This window comes from Rhinoraja longicauda, chromosome 3 (genome assembly GCF_053455715.1).
Source record: "Rhinoraja longicauda isolate Sanriku21f chromosome 3, sRhiLon1.1, whole genome shotgun sequence".
In the NCBI taxonomy this organism is placed as follows: Eukaryota; Metazoa; Chordata; class Chondrichthyes; order Rajiformes; family Arhynchobatidae; genus Rhinoraja; species Rhinoraja longicauda.
The window spans coordinates 18,393,228-18,412,539 of record NC_135955.1 but is presented as its reverse complement, the minus strand read 5'-3'; the positions used below and the strand labels follow the sequence as shown (position 1 = coordinate 18,412,539).

Below are 19,312 nucleotides of genomic sequence, written 5' to 3'. Positions count from 1 at the left end.
AAGATTGAGAACCTTGTAACCCGGTGCCAAGACAACAACCTCTCCCTCAATGTCAGCAAGACAAATGAGATTGCGATTGACTTCAGGAAACACAGCAGTACACCTACCTCGGTAAATATAAAGTTATGGAGGAAAATGCTGCCGTTATATGAGCAGTCTCTTACTTTCTACCTTGACTCTGACTTTCTAATTTTGTCTACCTCAGTTAGATCACCCTCAGTCTTCTCCAGTTAAGGAAAACAAACCCATCCTCACAAGTCCCTCTTTATAACTGAAACACTCCATTCCAGGCAACATCCAAGTGAATCTCCTCTGCACCCTCTCCAGAACGATTCCATCCTTCCTGCAGTGTGGTGACCAGAAATTTAGAGAGTTTCCCCATTAGTGGCCCAACTAATTTTTCTTAAAACTGTACTGTAACCATTCCGCTCTTATATTCTATGTGCCGGCTACTCTCCTCACCACCTTATCTAAATGAACTGCCACCTTCAGGGATTCTTAGACTTGTAAACCAAGTACTCTTCCTCAGTATTCCTTAGCTCCTGCTATTCATTTTGTATGTACTAACCTTGTTAGCCTTCCCAAACCATTGCCTGACAGTTATTTGAATGAAATTCCATCATCACTCTGCCCATTTTACCAACTGATCAGTATCTTCCCATAACCCGATGCTATCCTGCTCACAATCAGCAACACTGCCAATTTTCTTGACCATATTGAATGATTTAGAAGATTTAGTCAGAAGGGATCCACGGTGAGTTAGTAAATTGGATTCAAACTTGACTTAGTCATAGAAGGCAGAGGGTAGTGGTAGAGCAGTGTTTTTTAGACTAAAAACCTGAGACAAGTATTTTTCTGCAAGGATCAAGGCTGGGACTCTTGTTGTTTGTAATATTTGTCAATATGTAAGATGAAAGTTTAGGAGGTCAGATTAATCAGTTTGCAGATGACATGAACATTGGGGGCGTTGTGAATAGCAGAATGTTGTTAAATGGTACGGCATGGTATAAATAATTTGGAAATGTGGCCAGAAAAATAGTAAACAGAGCTAATGCATTTGGGAGGAAGAAGGGAAGGGAAGAGGACAAATAGCGATATGCTGAGAAATATTGATGTTTAGTTTAGAGATACAGTGCGGCCCCCACAGAGTCCACGCCGACCAGCGATCCCCCGCACACTAACACTATCCTGCACACACTAGGGACAATTTACAATTATACCAAGCCAATAAGCCTGCAAACCTTTACATCTTTGGAGTGTTGGAGGAAACCAAAGATCCCGGAGAAAACCCGCGCATGTCATGGAGAAAACATACAAACTCCATAAAGACCAGCAACATAGTCAGGATCAAACCCAGGTCTCTGGCACTGTAAGGCAGCAGCTCTACCGCTGTACCACCGTGTCACCCTAATACTGGGGTATTTTGGGGTGCACATATATAGCCCGCTGAAAGTGGCAACATGAGTGGATAAGGTGGTAAAGAATGGCATAGATAGAACAGTGCAGCAGAGGAACAGGCTATTCTGCCCATGTCTGTGCCAAACATGGTGCCAAGGCCAAATCTTAACTGACTGCACATAATCCATAACCCTCCATTTCATGCATATTCACATGTCTATCCAAAAGTCTCTTAAATGCTTATATACTATCTGCCTCAACCAGAATATGCAATATCAGCCTTTTCCCTAAGATCAGTGACTGGCAATCTTTTGGCTTCTTGGGAGAGACATGTTAATTGTTTCGCTCTGGTCATTTTTCGGGGCAATGGATTAAGTGCAGGCAAATCAGATTTGGCCTTGGCTACATATCGGGCAAGGGATGGTAGGGAGATGCCGGAGATGGCTGTGGCATTGGGCAAAAGTGGTACCAGTAGGCACTTGACATGCTTGCGGAGTGATTATTCTGTTGTAGAGAGACACAAAATCCTGGAGCAACTCAGCGGGTCAGGCAGCATCTTCTGCTGTGCGCTCCAATGACCATCTCTAAAAGCGCACACTGTTTTGCTGAATAGTATTTCTTGGAACTTTTCAAAGTTATTACTTGCATATTATATAATGATTCATGCATAATTATTGAGCCAACAGTTTAAATGGTGTAGTTATCACACTCACACTTATAATTGTCACTAAACCAGTATTTTATTTAATTAGAAATGTTAGTAAATAGTACTGCACATGTATCACTGAGGTTGATCTTTGCGGTCATGCAAATCACTATTGTAAATAATGCTTTTTATAGGCTAGCGTAGGTGGGAAAGGGGGATGAGTTTTTGGAACCAAGGGGGTCGTGTCCCGAAAAAGTCTGGGAACACTGAACTAGATAGAGGGTGGTTGGTTTCTGGGTCGCACTCACTGGAAGCAGTTGCTGTCACAATATCTCGAATTGCCAAGACATGTTTGTGTGTATATGTTTATGTGTGTACCATGCCCTCTACACAGCCAAAACGGTACACGACAACGAGACAATTTTAGGCCCACCATACTCACCATTCCCCCGTGGTCTGAATAAACCAACTTTTGTTACTTTTTAAGAACAATTTACCGAATAAACTTTAATAAATGCGCTCCCCCCCCAGTGCCCGTCCCGGCGTGCCCTGCGCCTGACTTTCCTCCCATGGTGCAGGGGGTCCAACAAGATGGCCGTCCCCGCCGCGCTGCAGGAGAGGCTTCGGCTCTACGCCCGGCTCGCAGGATAAATGAATGAATGAATTAATGAATGAATAAGTTTATTGGCCAAGTATGTGCATATACAAGGAATGTGCCTTGGTGCTCCGCTCACAAATGACAACACAAACATACAGCTAACAATTAAGAATAAAGCATAAACACATCAAGACAATAAGGATACATTACGGTCTAAACATGTGGCTGAGGTTAGTTAGTGCCTTCTTCCTATCCACTCTCGCCCACCCATGGCCCCGGGAGACACTCCCCACCTGGCAACGGGTCCATGCCGTCGCCACCGTTTCCCGCCGCAGATTGCAGCCGAGCTCAGGGGACGCTTCGGCTCCACGCCCGGCCCGCAAGAGAGACCCGTAGGAGAAACAGGGCAGAGATCAGTGCCTTTTCCTTGTCCTCCCTTTTAGGGGGGTTGAGGGACGATGGAGCGAGTGAGTGTCGTCAGCTGGGGGAGGATTGCCGGGCCAGCAGGAGAGGTTTGGACGGAAGGTTACCGGGCCCACAGGAGAGATTTTGGCCCAACGGGTCCATGCCTGGCTAGTATATATTACTAAAACTCTCATCGTGCGTATATATAAAATGATACATGATAGCGCAACAATTTTACGCCCACCCTACCCACCATTCCCCTGTGGTCTTAATTGATCAAGTTTTGTTACATTTTAAAAACAATTAACTTAATAAACTTTAATAAATGTGCACCTCTCCCCTCCCACGCCCGTCCCGGCGTATGACCTTCCTCCCGTGGAGCAGCGTGGCGGCAGAGGGGCAAACAAGATGGTTTCACCCAACGGGGGGTTGCCGCGCCATAGGAGAGGTTTGCACGGAGGGTTGCGGGGCCCACAGGAGAATTTTCAACGGGTCCACGGATCATCAGCTGGGGGAGGGTTGCCGGGCCCATAGGAGAGGATTGCACCCAACCGGGGTTGCCACGCAGTTGCCGGGCCCGCAGGAGAGCTTTGGACCCAACGGGCCCACGCCCGTCTAGTAGAAGACTAAGAATAGAGTTCTGATAAAGCTATATGATCAGATATATCCGAAGTTAGAGAAGAAATTGCAGGAGGCCTGGCTGAGATATATAAATTATCATTACACACAGGTGATGTGCCACAAGACTGGAGGGTGGCTAAAGTTGTGCCTCTATTGAAGAAGGGCTGCAAGAAAAAGTCTGGGAGTTACAGGCTCAGGTTCAGATTCAGGGACAGTTTTTCCCCATCTGTTATCAAGCAATTGAACTGTTCTCTCACCAACCAGAGTGTATTCCTGACCTCCGATCTATTCATTGGAGACCTTTGAGCTATCTTTAATTGAACTTTATTTTGCATTAAATGTTGTGTCCTTTATCCTTTATATGTTCTCTGTGGACGACTTGATTCTAATCATGTATAGACTTTTCTTTGACTGGATAGCACACCACAAATGCTTTTCACTGTACCTTGGTATACACGACAAAAATTAACTAAACTACTGGAGAGGATTCTGAGGGATGAGATATTTGGATAGACATGGGCTGATTAGGGATAGTCAGCATTGTTTTGTATGTGGGAGAACATGTCTTAATCTGATTGAGTTTTTTGAAGCAACCAAAAAGGTTGATGAGGGCAAAACTGTAGACGTTGTCTATTTGGACTTCAACAAGGCATTTGATGTTTCGTATGGTAAGCTGCTCTGGAAGGTTAGATCGCATGGGATCCAGGGAGAGCTAGCCGACTGGATAGAGAATTGGCTTCAAGGAAGGAAGCAGAGAATGATGGTGGAAGGTTGTTTATTTGACTGGAGGTCTGTGACAAGTGGTGTGCCTCAGGGGGTTGGTTCTGGGCCCAATGCTGCTTGTGGTTTATATAATTGATTTGGATGAGAATAAAGAAGGTATGATTAGAAAGTTTCCAGATGACACTAAAGTGAGTGGTATCGTAGATAGCAAAGATGGTTATCAAAAATTGTAGTAGTATCTGCGGCCCAGTGGGGGTGCTGGTAGAGCTGCAGTGCCAGAGACCCAGGTTCAATCCTGACCTTGGGTGCTGTCTATGTAGAGCTTGCGCATTCTCCCTGTGACCACATGGGTTTCCTCTGGGTGCTCCGGTTTCCTCCCACATCCCAAAGACATGAGTGCTTGTAGGTTAATTGGCCACTGTAAAATGTCCCTAGTGTGTAGGGACCAGATGATAAAGTGGGATAATGTAAAATTAGTGTTAACGGGTGATCGATGGTTTGCGTGGACTCGGTGGGCTGAAGGGCCTGACTCTATGCTGTATCTCTATGCTAAGCATCTTGATCAACTGGGCGGTGGGATAAGGAATGGTTAATGGAATTTGATGCAGATAAGTGGGAGGTGCATTTTGAGAAGTCAGACCACGACAGGAATTTCACTGCGAATGGCAGGGCCCTGGCGAGTGTTGTTGAGCAGAGGGATCTAGGAGTGCAGATGCATTGTTCTCTGAATGGTGCCACAGGTAGAGAGGGTGGTCAAGATGGCTTTTGGTACACTGGCTGTCATCAGTCAGGGTATTGAGTATAGAAATTGGGTTATCATGTTGCAGTTGTACAAGATGTAGGTGAGGCCGCATTTGTAGTATTGTGTTCAGACTCAGTTACCCTTCTATATGAAGGATGTCGTTAAGCTGAAAAAGGTGCACAGATTTATGACAATATTGTTAGGACCTGAAGGCTTGAGCTACAGGGAGAAGTTGGGCACTTTATTTCTTGCTGCGCAGGAGGATGAGGGGGACATCTTATAAAGATGTATAAGATCATGAGTGAAATAGATAGTGTGAACACACAGAGTCTACTACCGAGAATAGGAGACTCAAGAACCAGAGAACATAGCTTTAAGGTGAGAAGGGAAAGATTTAATAGGAACCTGAGGGGCAACATTTTCACACGGAGGGTGATAGGTATATGGAACTAGCTGCCAGAGGACGTAGTTAAGGCAGGTACTATAACAACATTTAAAAGACATTTGGACAGGAGCAGAGAGATATGGGCCAAATGTGGGCAGGTTGGATTAGCATTGATGGAGGCATTTTGGTCAGCAAAGGCGTTTGGCCAAAGGGCCTGTTTCCTTGCCGTATGTCTATTAATGTGATGTTTGAAGGAGTTTGATAACTAACATGGCCATATTGGGCCTATGGATATGATTCTGCTCTTATGACTTTCTGATTCTTTATGTTCACACTCATAGTCCATAACCCTAGATTCACCAGAAGTCTCCATGATAAATGAGCTGTTCATTTGTTATTTAAAGGCACTGTACAAAAATAACAAAAAGATATATGCATCATATTCTTTCATACAACATTGTATGGCAAGGGAATATGACATACATACTATGTATGTAGAATAAAATAGTTTTGATCATATATACTGCCACACCCTGTGCAGTAAAATAGTGTGGCACACACTATGTGAAGAAGACACATTTACATATAAGCTCCTGTTCCTTTTTCTGCATTCTGAGATTTTGTATCACAGCTTGCTAACAGTGGTATTTTCATATTCATCACAGCATTTCCAGTAACTGCTTTGCTTAAATTACCATGCAGAATAGGGCAAATCAGGGTCAGTTTATGTCAGCTACTTCAATCTGGGGAACTTCACCAGCCTTTGTTTCAAGGCATTATGCAAAGAAAACTGACATTAAGGGAGCTTTAACTGACAGCAAATGAAATCAATCAGTGAATCACGAAGCCATAATAAACAATCAGCTCCCAAGTTTAAGATTAACTCTGCGCATTGTATCAGATCCTAACCTGCAATGATGTAACCTCCAGGCCATCCTTTGGCCCTTTCGCTACCAAGGTCTCCAGCTGCAGCTTCGGGAGCTGCAGGGTAAAGTCGTTCCTTGCTGTCACAGACCATGACAGTGAGATCTGATCTCTGACCTGCGAAAGAGAAAACAGCATCAATGGTAATTCCCCTTCAGACACATTAACTGGAATGAAGTGGGTCCCCTCGAGCCCGCTGAGTGGACTTGCATTGATCGGTAGGACTGAAATCCATGAATAAATTTAAGACTAATTGATTTTTTTGTTGCAAATAAATCAGTAATTCAGAACAGCCACTGAGAATTTTAAGAAGATAGTGTAGTATTATTTGATTGAATTTTTGTTAAAGTTACCAAGAGTCTTTCGCAAGTCACTAGAATACTTTCTTTAAACCTTTGAGCAGTTAAATTCTTACAACCAGGTCTACAACAAGCTTTACAAAGCACTATGGTTAAGCAGTCTCTAGGCCATGTCCTTGCATTTAAAATTCTTGCACAGTAAAACATTAAAGACCAGCACAAGTTCTGCACATGCAGTAACTGTGTTTGATCATGTCGGATTAAATAAGCAAGCTGTCAGTATCATAGTGCCACCCTGTGGTAAAAAACGATTTTTTTCTACAGCTTACAATTCCTTTCGCAGTGCAAACTAAGCCTCACTTAGGCTGGCAGGATTTTGCAGACAAAACATTTCAAATTTATTGAAGTAGTAACTTTGCTTCTTTTCCCACCTCAACCAGAGGGACAGACTAAAAAAAAACTTTGGCTAAGTTTGACAATAAACAGGTCTTGTAAAATCCAAATGGAAATTGATTTAAATAAAACATTGAAAGAGGCGGCACGGTAGCGCAGCGGTAGAGTTGCTGCTTTACAGCGAATGCAGCGCCGGAGACTCAGGTTCGATCCTGACTACGGGTGCTGCACTGTAAGGAGTTTGTACGTTCTCCCCGTGACCTGCGTGGGTTTTCTCCGAGATCTTCGGTTTCCTCCCACACTCCAAAGACGTACAGGTATGTAGGTTAATTGGCTGGGTAGATGTAAAAAATTGTCCCTAGTGGGTGTAGGATAGTGTTAATGTACGGGGATCACTGGGCGGCACGGACTTGGAGGGCCGAAAAGGCCTGTTTCCGGCTGTATATATATGATATGATATATGATATGATATCATTTGTAGATAAGAATCTTATCCAACATGAATAGAAATGTACTAAAGCAAAGGTGACAATTATTTATCTTGGAAAGAGTGACTAAAAATATATATATTTTTCTAAATGTTCGTGCATATATTCTATATAATTAGTTATTTGTAAAATACAATTGAAAAATCATCAATGGGAATCTTACCTTTCTATGATTGTGGCCAATAAATAATTTGCATGGATTAGTGATCTGTTAATATTCAGTTATTTCAGTACTTAGCTTTATCTCATCAAAATTAATCCTGGCCTATGTTATTCAAAAATACAAACAACTTATTCATCAGTGGCTCTTCATGAAAATCATTCATGCTCCACATCTTTTAAAAATGCCTTTCTTCTACACTAAAAGCTTTAGGTACATTCAAGCTAATATGATGCTTTCAAAAGAATTACCATCTTACTGCACAGATATATGGGTATTAATTTTACTGTTAAATCATGACAACAAATACATAGAAAAGCAGAAAGACCATGATAGATTTGCAACATTTATTTGCAATACAAATAGATTGCATCTATTTCCACAGAAGTTGATCAAAATCACGTAGCTTTTTTTAGGAAGTGGACGTCATTATATATTACAAATATCAAAATCTCATAATTTGTAAAAATGGGCAAATGCACATATGCACATAAAATGTAGCGTTACCTAAGCAATCCACCAGACGAAAAAGGCTGCTTGATTAGCAATTCAGATTTACATAAATGCCATAAATATAAATGTTGTGTTAGAATATCAGAAATTCTAGATGAATATAAATTATGTCAACACATGTATGGTACATTTGGTGAAAGGGCAGTAAAATCCATTACTACCTTATTCTGCATAACTTCCCTGCAGCATCTTGGAGCAGTATAAAATTATCTCTTGCTGCCTATTGATCATGTTTCAAACATCTGTAAATAAAGCGTCCAAGCCTGTGACCTAGTGGGAAAAATTTGAGTGGACTTGGGTGGCCTGCTCTGTCCTGCATTTCTTATTTGCATCATTCAGGTTTATCAAAGTAAACTGGATTAAAGATGCATTTACATAAAAAGATTGAAACTCACTCTGGACATGAAAATGAGCAGAGCGCAGTAAATGGCAACAATCTTTTCTAAAACATTACTTGTCAGGCTGATATTCAATATATTTCTTGACCAGATTGCAGAAGTAATTAATTTCTTTGTCCAACTACTGATTTATGTCCCTGAATATTAATATTAATCTATTTCATTACTGTTCCTTGCTTTCTACAAAAGATCCTGAAATAATTTTAGTCTAAGTATTACGCTGATGCAACAAGGCAAATTAATTACAATTTGCAATGTAACAAAAGTGTACAAAATAAGTATGTGACAATTACAATGGATTTGCTAAAAGCTATCATAAAAGGGAACAAATTTGTTCCTTAATATGTGAAAACTAGAAATAATAATTTCGGAATATACCAACATGTAAGTATTTTTTACTTTCATTCCAATTTTGAAATAACCATAATAATCTTAGCAAACAATTATTTGATTGAAGCCCAATTATTATTTTGTTCACTGCTTTTAATAGTACAACAATGATTGGTATAATTGAAGATAAAATGTCTTGCATACAATGTACAATAAAATGGATATGCTCAAATCATATTATTCATTCAGATTATACCTGGTTACATTATTTTTTTGAAATAATTACATTTCCAGAAATAAATATGCAAGCTATTGAATAAATAATTATTAATAAAAGGCACATCTAAGGTTTATACTTTTTATTGCAAATACTCCCCAATTATATACACAAAGACAGTTCCAAAGTGTTGTCCAATTTATTGAAAATAAAGATTGATTTTCTCAAAGAGCAGAAAGTGTGCCTAGATGGATTTAGCTCTCCTGCTGGGCCACTCCATGCACATACATACGTTCACTGTTACCTAATGTAGTGGGGCCAAAGGGCTGCCTGTGTTGGTGGTAGAAGCAAATACGATAGTGATATTTAAAAGGCTTTCAGATAGGCATATGCAGGATATTGAGGAATGTGGATCACATGCAGACAGAGGAGATTAGTTTAACTTAGCATCATGTGGACCGAAGGGGCTGATTCCCCTGCTGTCCTTTCTATGTTATAAAAGTCTAAAGTGTGGATGAGGACCTTAAAAGGAATAAGGATGCCTAATTTGGATTAAACTAGTCCACTGAATATTGATGATTTTATTGCATTTGTGGTTGTTTTCCCTGAATTTATCAAATGTAAAATTGCAACATTTCAGTAAAATTTTAAAGATCGTGCGGACTTTTCCCTCTCATTTTCATTAGCTGTCAAAAACCACTCGTATCTCAAGAGGCAGAAAAAGAAACAGTATTTAGAAACATAGAAAATATGTGCAGGTGAAGGCCATTCGGCCCTTCGAGCCTGCACCTCCATTCAATATGATCATGGCTGATCATCCAACTCAGTATCCCATACCTGCCTTCTCTCCATACCCCCTGATCCCTTTAGCCACAAGGCTCCACATCTAACTCCCTCTTAAATATAGCCAATGAACTGGCCTCAACTACCTTCTGTGGCAGAGAATTCCACAGATTCACCACTCTCTGTGTGAAAAACAACTTTCTCATCTCGGTCCCAAAAGACTTCCCCCTTATCCTTAAACTGTGACCCCTTGTTCTGGACTTCCCCAACATCGGGAACAATCTTCCTGCATCTAGCCTGTCCAACCCCTTAAGAATTTTGTAAGTTTCTATAAGATCCCCCCTCAATCTTCTAAATTCCAGCGAGTACAAGCCGAGTCTATCCAATCTTTCTTCATATGAAAGTCCTGCCATCCTAGGGATCAATCTGGTGAGCCTTCTCTGTACTCCCTCTATGGCAAGAATATCTTTCCTCAGATTAGGAGACCAAAACTGTACGCAATACTCCAGGTGTGGTCCCACCAATGCCCTGTACAACTGCAGCAGAACCTCCCTGCTCCTATACTCAAATCCCCTCGCTATGAATGCCAACATACCATTCGCTTTCTTCACTGCCTGCTGCACCTGCATGCCTACTTTCAATGACTGGTGTACCACGACACCCAGGTCTCGTTGCATCTTCCCTTCTCCTAATCGGCCACCATTCAGATAATAGTCCACTCAATCCCCCTTATCGCCCCCTCCTCCCCCCACTGACCCACTCTATCCCCCTACCCACCCCCACTTGCCCCTCCCCTGCCCCCACGTCCACTTTCCCCATCCCCACTTGCCCCTTCCCTACCCCCACTCCCCCTAGCCCTGCCTCCACCCCCATTTCCCCCTCCCCCTCCCTCACCCGCCCCCACCTCCCTCCCCTCCCCTACCCCCACTCTCCCTGCCCGCACCCCTCTCCCCCACCCCCAATCTTCCCTCCTCCCCACCCCCACTCTCCCCCACAACCACTCTTCCCTTCTCCCCACCCACTCTCTCCTCCCCCACCCCCTCCCCCACACCTCCACTTTCCCCTCCACCCCCTCCCCCCATTCTCCCCTCTTCCCCCTCCACCCCCTCCCCCCATTCCCCCCTCCCCCCATTCTCCCCTCTTCCCCACACCCACTCTCTCCTGCCCCGCACTGTCCCCCTTCCCCTCCAACCCCCACTCTCTTACCCCGACCCCCAACCCCCTTACCCTCCCCTGCCCCCCACACCCACTGTCCTCCTTCCCCCCACCTCCCCCCACTTCCACTCTCCTCGACCCCCTTCCCCACTCTCCCCCCACCCCCACTCTCCCTCCCACCCCCACTCTCTCCTCCCCCTCCCCCCCCACTCTCTCCTTCCCCCCACTCCCCTCCTACCCCCACCCTCCCCTCCACCCACTCGAACCCCCCTCCTGCGGGCCCGGCAACGCCGCTTAAAACTCCTTTGTGCAAGGGGGGCGAGGAAAGGGGAGAGGAAGACACTGAGCAGGGCACTCCTGTCAGTTGGGCGGGTGCCTACCCCCCTCTCAGAGTGGGAGAGGCAACTACACCTCCCGGCGGTCAGCGCTGCCCGATCTGAGGAATGTCAAGCACGAGGCATGCCGGGACGGGCAGCAGTGCACGGTGGGGGGGGGGGGGGGGGGAGCGCATTAGGTTAAGGTCCGGGGGGGGGAGCGCATTAGGTTAAGGTCCGGGGGGGGGGAGCACATTAGTTAAAGGTCCGGGGGGGGGGGGGGGAAGGAAGCGCATTAGTTAAAGGTCCGGTGGGGGGGATGGGGAGTGCATTAGTTTAAGGTCCGGCTGGGGGGGGGGGGAGGGGGTGGCGGCGAGAGCGAGCTGATCTCTTGAAGACGTGCGAGTCCCATTGTGACGTCACACGCTGAATACTGGCGGGGTGGGGGGGCGAGGGGGGGGGGGGGGGGAGACCGCGAGCTCATCTCACACTGTTAAGTGAAATAATATTTTTTCAATTCCCCGATAATTTTTTTACTAATTAACAAATCTTTGCCTCTTATTTCTTTTATTGGAAATCGCTTTTACTTTTTTTTATCCTGTGTGTCTCTTTAGATATTACCATGCCTCAATTCAACTTTCTCTGAAGTCTCTTTTGTTCTAATGAAAATAGGCCCACACTGCAATCTCTTCCGACCAGTCTTACTATCTCTGACTACATTTATCAGTTTGCTTTGTTGTTACCTTCTCCCAGCTAACAATGATCTAATCTACATTTTCCTGATCTCCATTCCCTTTGTCCTGTTTTCACACCTTACACTTCCTCATCTCAGGCATGTGAGTGAGGTAAAAAAAAAGGAAAAGAGCCGACGCTTGCGCGAGACGTACAACGGGGGTTAAAAAATTGGAATCGTTTTGAAAATTTACACACAAATATGTAATTTCAATATGTAAATCAAAGTAAAAACAGACATCACAAAATAATGTGTATATGTCACTGTACACTAATAACATTTTGAAGTAAATTCGCATATTAATTGATAATCAGCCCAAAAAGGTGGTAATTGGCTTTTCTGCTATGTTTTATATTTTAACCCTGTCTTAATTAATTTAGTTATATAATCTTGCACTTAAATTTAATATTTACTCATTACAGTTCCACCGCTGAGTTTCTGGCACTCTTGGTTCCAGAGCTTTGCTGGTTTATCCAGCAGGCCAAGGAAGTCGGCTTTGGGGATAGATGTGCTGGCTCCAGCTGGGCTGGAGTTCCAGAGCCCCGGCCGCAGGTTGCAAATTCAACCCACTGATCGGCCGTGGAAGTCCCGATGAGTCGAGATTGGCTGCCTTGCCCAGCCTGGGTGCCACATTTTCGGGGAGACTTCCAGGGCGCCGGGGGATTTCTCGCAGAACCCCTAGCGGCCTCTAGCGGAACCCTAGCGTTCATTACAAGTCTATACATTGGGTTTTTTTCTTTCTTTTTTGCGATCCGATTTCTCCGTTTATTTGGCAAAGTGAAAAACGCGGAAACCATGCAAAAAGCGCGGAAAATTGATTAAAAAAACACGTAAATCCGCGGAAAATTCACATGCCTGTTATCTATGTATCTCCCTCTCTGCTGACATGTCTGAAGAAGGGTCTCGACCCGAAATGTCACCCATTCCTTCTCTCCAGAGATGCTGCCTGTCCCACTGAGTTACTCCAGCATTTTGTGTCTCTTCCTAGCTATTGTTCTCCAGCCTGACAATAATCTGTCAATCCCTCTCCATCCCCTCCAGTGTTATACCCTCCCTGCAGTGTGGTGACCAGAACTGTACACTGTAACTTAGCTGTGGCCCCACTAAGTTTCCAGACTTGAAAACCTAGAGAACCTGAGTTCAACTCACACATTCACATACAGCAGCCATAAACTTTCATTCAGCTGGTATATTAGTATTTAAAATGAGTCTAAGTAATCATAACCATAAAACTGTCTGTGAAAGCTCATCTGGCTTAGTGATGCACACATTTACTAGTCCAGTCTATATGTGACACCAGACCAACGGCAGTATTTTTTCATATTACAGTTGTATATTTATATTATATTCCTTATGACACAGAAGGAGGCTATTCAGCTCATCAAGTCTATGTCAGCTGTCGGAGCACAATTAATAGTCCCATTCCCCCCCATCTCCCTGTATCTATTCTCACACATGCTGCCATCAGGTCCTTTCTGATTGTTCAGTTGGGGTTATTTATAGCAGCCAATTAACGTACCAACACATCTCTGGGATGTGAGAGTAAAGCATAATACCCAGAGAAAATACACATGGTCACAATGAGAGTGATCCCGTATACGAGGAGCTATGAAGCTGCACGACAACCTGCATGCCATTGTGCTGCCCTGTAGATTCTTAAATAATTTTACAAGCACGTCAATTAGGGATCAGCAAGCAATGTTGGTCACATTCACTTGGATTTTTCATCCTTAAAGTTACTACCTAAATCATTAATTAGAAAAAAATAAGGAAATTATGCTGATCTTTTGTAAAGCCCCACCTGGTCTGGCCTCAAATGAAGGAATGTGTTTAATTATGGTTGCCACATTATAAAGAAGGGGAAGAAGAGTGAAGGTCCAAAGGAGATTTACAAGAATGATTCCTGGGATGAGGATAGATTAGGGATGTTGGGACTATTTCCTTTAGAGATAACTGATTTATGAATAATATAAGTGTAGGAAAATAACTGCAGATGCAGGGCGGCACGGTAGCGCAGCGGTAGAGTTGCTGCTTTACAGCGAATGCAGCGCCGGAGACTCAGGTTCGATCCTGACTACGGGTGCTGTACTGTAAGGAGTTTGTACGTTCTCCCCATGACCTGCGTGGGTTTTCTCCGAGATCTTCGGTTTCCTCCTACACTCCAAAGACGTACAGGTATGTAGGTAAATTGGCTGGGTAAATGTAAAAATTGTCCCTAGTGTGTAGGATAGTGTTAATAGTGTTAGTGTGCGGGGATCGCTGGGCGGCGCGGACTTGGTGGGCCGAAAAGGCCTGTTTCCGCGCTGTATATATATGATATGATATGATATGATATGATATGCTGGTACAAATCGAAGGTATTTATTCACAAAATGCTGGAGTAACTCAGCAGGTCAGGCAGCATCTCAGGAGAGAAGGAATGGGTGACGTTTCGGGTCGAGACCCTTCTTCAGACTGATGTCAGGGGGGCGGGACAAAGGAAGGATATAGGTGGAGACAGGAAGATAGAGGGAGATCTGAGAAGGGGGAGGGGAAGAGAGGGACAGAGGAACTATCTAAAGTGGGAGAAGTCGATGTTATAATTATAAAAATGTCGATGATTAAATAATATAAAATCACAGAATCATGGAAATGTACAGCATAGAATTCTGCCCTTATGGACCATCTCTTCCATAATAACTATAGTGCCTTTCTATGCTAATCTCATTTGCTCATGTTAGACCCTCATCCCTTTCCGATCCAAGCACCTGTCCAAATGCCTTTTAAATGTTGCAATAGTATCTGCCTCTGCTAACTTCTCTGGCAACTCAATCTAAATATTCACAAGGGCTCTGAACAGTGGGAAGCTGTTCCTGTTGAGTCAAGAATGAAAGATCACTGCTATAAAATAAAGGGGCGGGGAGCATTAAGAGTGATAAAAGAAAAAAACATTTTTACTCAGCTTCGGTACTTGGCATGTTTAATAGAGGCAGGTTCCATTATGGGCCAGAAAATATTCGATACATATATGGTGCAGAAAAAACTGCATGGTTATGGATAAAGGACCAGTATGTGGAACTAGAGAATTGCTCTGGTAGAGAGTTGGTGCAGCTGTGATGGCTCTGAGATTCCAGACCATGTTCTGTGAAAACAGATGCAAAGCACTCATTCATAAACCTACACATCTTTAGCCTCCAAATCATACATGTTTGGTCTCTAATAGGATCCACTCTTTCTGTTCTAATCCCTTTTCGAGTCATATTATCATACAGCATGAAAACAGGCCCTTCGGTCAAACTCATCAATGCCAATATGATGTCTCGTGAAAGCTAGTCCCACATGCTCGCATGTGGCCCATATCCTTCTCAACCTTTCCTATCCATGTACCTGTCTAAATGTCTTTTAAATATTGTGATAGCACTTGCCTCAACTACCTTAATTTAGTTTAGTCAGAGATAAATCATGGAAACAGACGCTTTGGCCCACCAAGTCCATATCAACCGTTCACATTAGTCCAATGTTATCCCACTTTCTAGAAACTTTCTACAAACTAGAGGAAATTATACAGAGCCCAATTATACAGAGCCCAAATGTCTGGGGATTTGAGAGGAAACCAGAAGACCCGGAGTAAACCACACGGTAACAAGGAAAATGCGCAAACTCCACCCAAACAGCACCAGAAGTCAGGATCGAACCTGGGTCTCTGGCATTGCAAAGCATCAGCTCGACCATCTGTGCTACTGTGCCACCCTCTGGTTGTTCCTTCGATATACCCACCAACCTCTGAGTGAAAAACATTGCCCCTTGGGTTCCTATTAAATCTTTCTCCTCTCATCTTAAACATATGTCTTCTGGTTCTTACCCCTTTTCTCTGGGTAAAATACTGTGTGTTCACCCTGTCGGTTCCAATTGTTTTGAAGCCTCATCATCTCACTATCTGGCACTGGTTAACCCGATCGCGGCTGTTTTCAGTTCATTTCTTATATTCATATCAATAAAACTGGTCTAGCCCCAACTTAGAATTTTCATTTTCTATCTGTGCTTGCCCCTTTCCATAAGAATGTTAAATCCAACTGAATCCACTATTCCCTGCTTACTCTCACTCTGCCGCTTTTTCAGTTGCCAGGTTCATTCCACTGCTGCCATCTTTCCAGTTATGCTTATTTCACACTAATTCAAAGCAGTCCCTTGAACAGATTTCAGGAATTCTGCTCCTTCTATATGTTCATCCATTTGGTATTGTCTCTGTTATTTTTAAGGTTGTTAAAAACTCCCACATCACAGCTTTGTTGTTTTCTATTTCTCGGATATTTGGCACACAGTTGCTCTTCCTTTGACCTTTAACTTTTGGGGCACCTATAGTGCATTCCCATCAATATAATTGCTTATTCCCCTCAATTAAACCGAAACAGTGTTCATCTCTCCTCACCCCGCGCGTGTTTTCTTAACAAATATTGCTAAATCTCTTCCTTTTACACACCAACACTACTCTACCTGTGAAGTCTATAACATGTAGTGTTCAGTCGTGCTCAAGGAGGGAGGGAGAAAGTTCAGATGCAGACTGGTGGGGAATGGAGAGGGTGAAAGTGGACATAGAGGGTGGTAGTTGATCTAGATAAAGCGGAAATGATGGGTAGATGGAACAGTATGTTTCGGGGGGGCAGGAGGAATAGGAAGAGGAGCCAAAGGATAAGAAACCCAGGGGCGTTTAGGTGCCTAGTGATGAGTAGGCAGAACCAACTTGGGGGAGGATACTACATCCAGGTACATGATGTTGAGAGGGGATGGGGGATGGAATAGGTGAGCAAAGGAGAAAAGGGAGCGAAAAATTAGGGGGACTGATGGGATTGTGTAAGGAACGCAGGGGTGTGGTTTACATGACAATGGAAATTTCAGTTTTCTCACCATTCAGTTACAGGCTACCCAAATAGAATGTGAGGTGCTATTTTTCTGACCTACCTACCTTTCTTCTCTTTCTATCTATGTGTTTTCCCCAGCCTCTGTCTATAAACTCAGGTCCCACTCCCCCGACTCCATCTGTCTATCATCCTTAATTAATCTGGTTCCATTTATCATCTCCACTGTCTAGTTCTACTTTCCCCTCCCCATTTTCCACCTGACTTCATCTGCCAATCATTCCCACCTCACTTGGTTCCACCTATCACGTACCAGCTCTGCTGTCATCTCTCCTTTTCACCTCTGTACACCGGCTTCCTTCCCTTGACACTCTCAGTCATGAGGCAGGGTTTCAAACAGAAATGTAGAACATTATTTTACCTGCAGAGATGCTGCTTTTGACCTGCCGAGTTTCTTCAGCAATTTCTTGTTTGATCACAACATCCTAGGCTCTGATACCGAGAGGCATGTTTGTGGCCACGTCAATACCTATCAAATGTTCTCTCACTGTATTTCTCCTGCAGTTTCTATCCCCATGCTGTTCCTGAGACAACGATGCACCCTGGTCCTAAAGACTTAATTCTGGCTGTATCACTTGGAGAATATTACTTTAGTGTTCAGAGGTGATATTGGTTAAAAAGAATGATGTATCCCTTGCTTGGTCTTCCTGATCTGGTGAATAACAACCAGATCCATCTCTGTTCAGTTTAAGCTGTGGGTGACCACTTTCTCAAACATGCTGCCCATATAACATTCAATCTCACAAATGCACTTCAGTCATAACAGTGATTATTTAAGTTCCAAAATCAAAAATGTGAACCGTTCCCAATTGATGACTCGGGGTTGTCCAGCATGGGAGAAGGATTCTCCCACAACTGACAGGTCATTCAACAGGACTAAGAGTCATAGAGTCATAGACTCTTTTTATTAGAAGAATTAAAATAATCCACTCCAGTTCTTGTGATTTCTGAGTTGACTGTTGAGGCCAATGCTACAGGTCAGGCTATGGTATTTGGAGCAATAGACAGATGAACAGTTTGGGAGGTGGACTACTCCTTCTGCCTTTTGAGCTTCGTGTGCTCCCAACAAATGGACGAGGTTCTTATTGCCATCCTGTATGTTTCTGAGCTCCCTACTTAATACAAAATTCCTCTAAGAGTAAGTTCTGCTAGTTTTCCTAATTACTTACTCTACTCTATACTTGCCTTTTGTGAATGTGCATTGGGACGCTTAATTCCTCTGCAATCAGAGCTCAGCAATCTCTCACCATTTAGGCTAGTGATTCCCAAGCATTCATAAGGATTAGGAATAAGGAAGGAGGCCACTCAGCCATTAATCCTATGTGGCCATTCAGAAGGATTGTGATGGATCTGATAGTAATTTTAATTCTATATTCTTACCCACTCTTGATAACCTTTCACCAACTTGCTTATCTGGAAGTGAAAATACTCTGCATTGAAACTATTCAAAGATTCTGCTTCCACTGTTCTTTGAGGAAGATTTCCAATAAACTCACAACACTGAAAGAAAAGGCACTCCTTTCTCTTTCTAAATGGGTGACAGCTTCTAGATTCTCTCCACATCCACATTCTCAAGACCGCTTGGTAAGTTTCAACATGTCCCCTCTCACCCTAGACTGCAGTGACTACAAATCTAACCTATTTCCATAAAGGCCAACTTGCCCATTCCAGGTATTTGAATCAAACTACTTTCAAGCATTAGCATCCTTCCTTAAATAATGCAAGTAACGTTCTATGCAATTCCATTTATATGGTTTCACCAATCCTGTTTAACTGGAGCATGCCTAAGCGATTGAAGTGGTCATCTAGACACTGTTTAAATGTTGTCAGCAAACCATTTTCCACCACTGTTTCAGGCAATGCATTTCAGGTACTCACCCTCAGGATGATTAAGCCCCCCCCTAATAAACCCTCTGGACCCTAAACCTATGTCCTCTAGTTTTATCTTAATATGACATGGGGAAAAGTTTCCTGCAGTCTATCCTATCAATACCATCATCATTTTATACACCTTAATTATGTCCCATCCTAACTTCTAGCCTTGCCAGTCTCTCCCCACAAATAACACATTTGACTCCAGGCAACATCCTAGGGATCTTCTCTATCCTCTCCATCGTTATCACATCCTAGTATGGTAACCAGAACTGAACGCAGTTCTCCAACTGAGGTCTTACCAAGGTTTTGTAACGTTG

The 19,312-nt window shown here is 43.4% G+C and overlaps 1 protein-coding gene across 6 annotated transcripts in view; it reads right to left on the bottom strand.

Annotated features, from left to right (window-relative positions):
* Positions 1-19,312, bottom strand: part of ccdc171 (coiled-coil domain containing 171) — a 240,743-nt gene that overhangs the window by 49,968 nt on the left and 171,463 nt on the right. For all 6 annotated transcript variants that reach the window (XM_078394873.1, XM_078394872.1, XM_078394874.1 and 3 more), the window contains one exon: positions 6,428-6,559. In XM_078394873.1, coding sequence (XP_078250999.1) covers positions 6,428-6,559 — 132 coding nt within the window. The remainder of the gene's footprint in view (positions 1-6,427; positions 6,560-19,312) is intronic.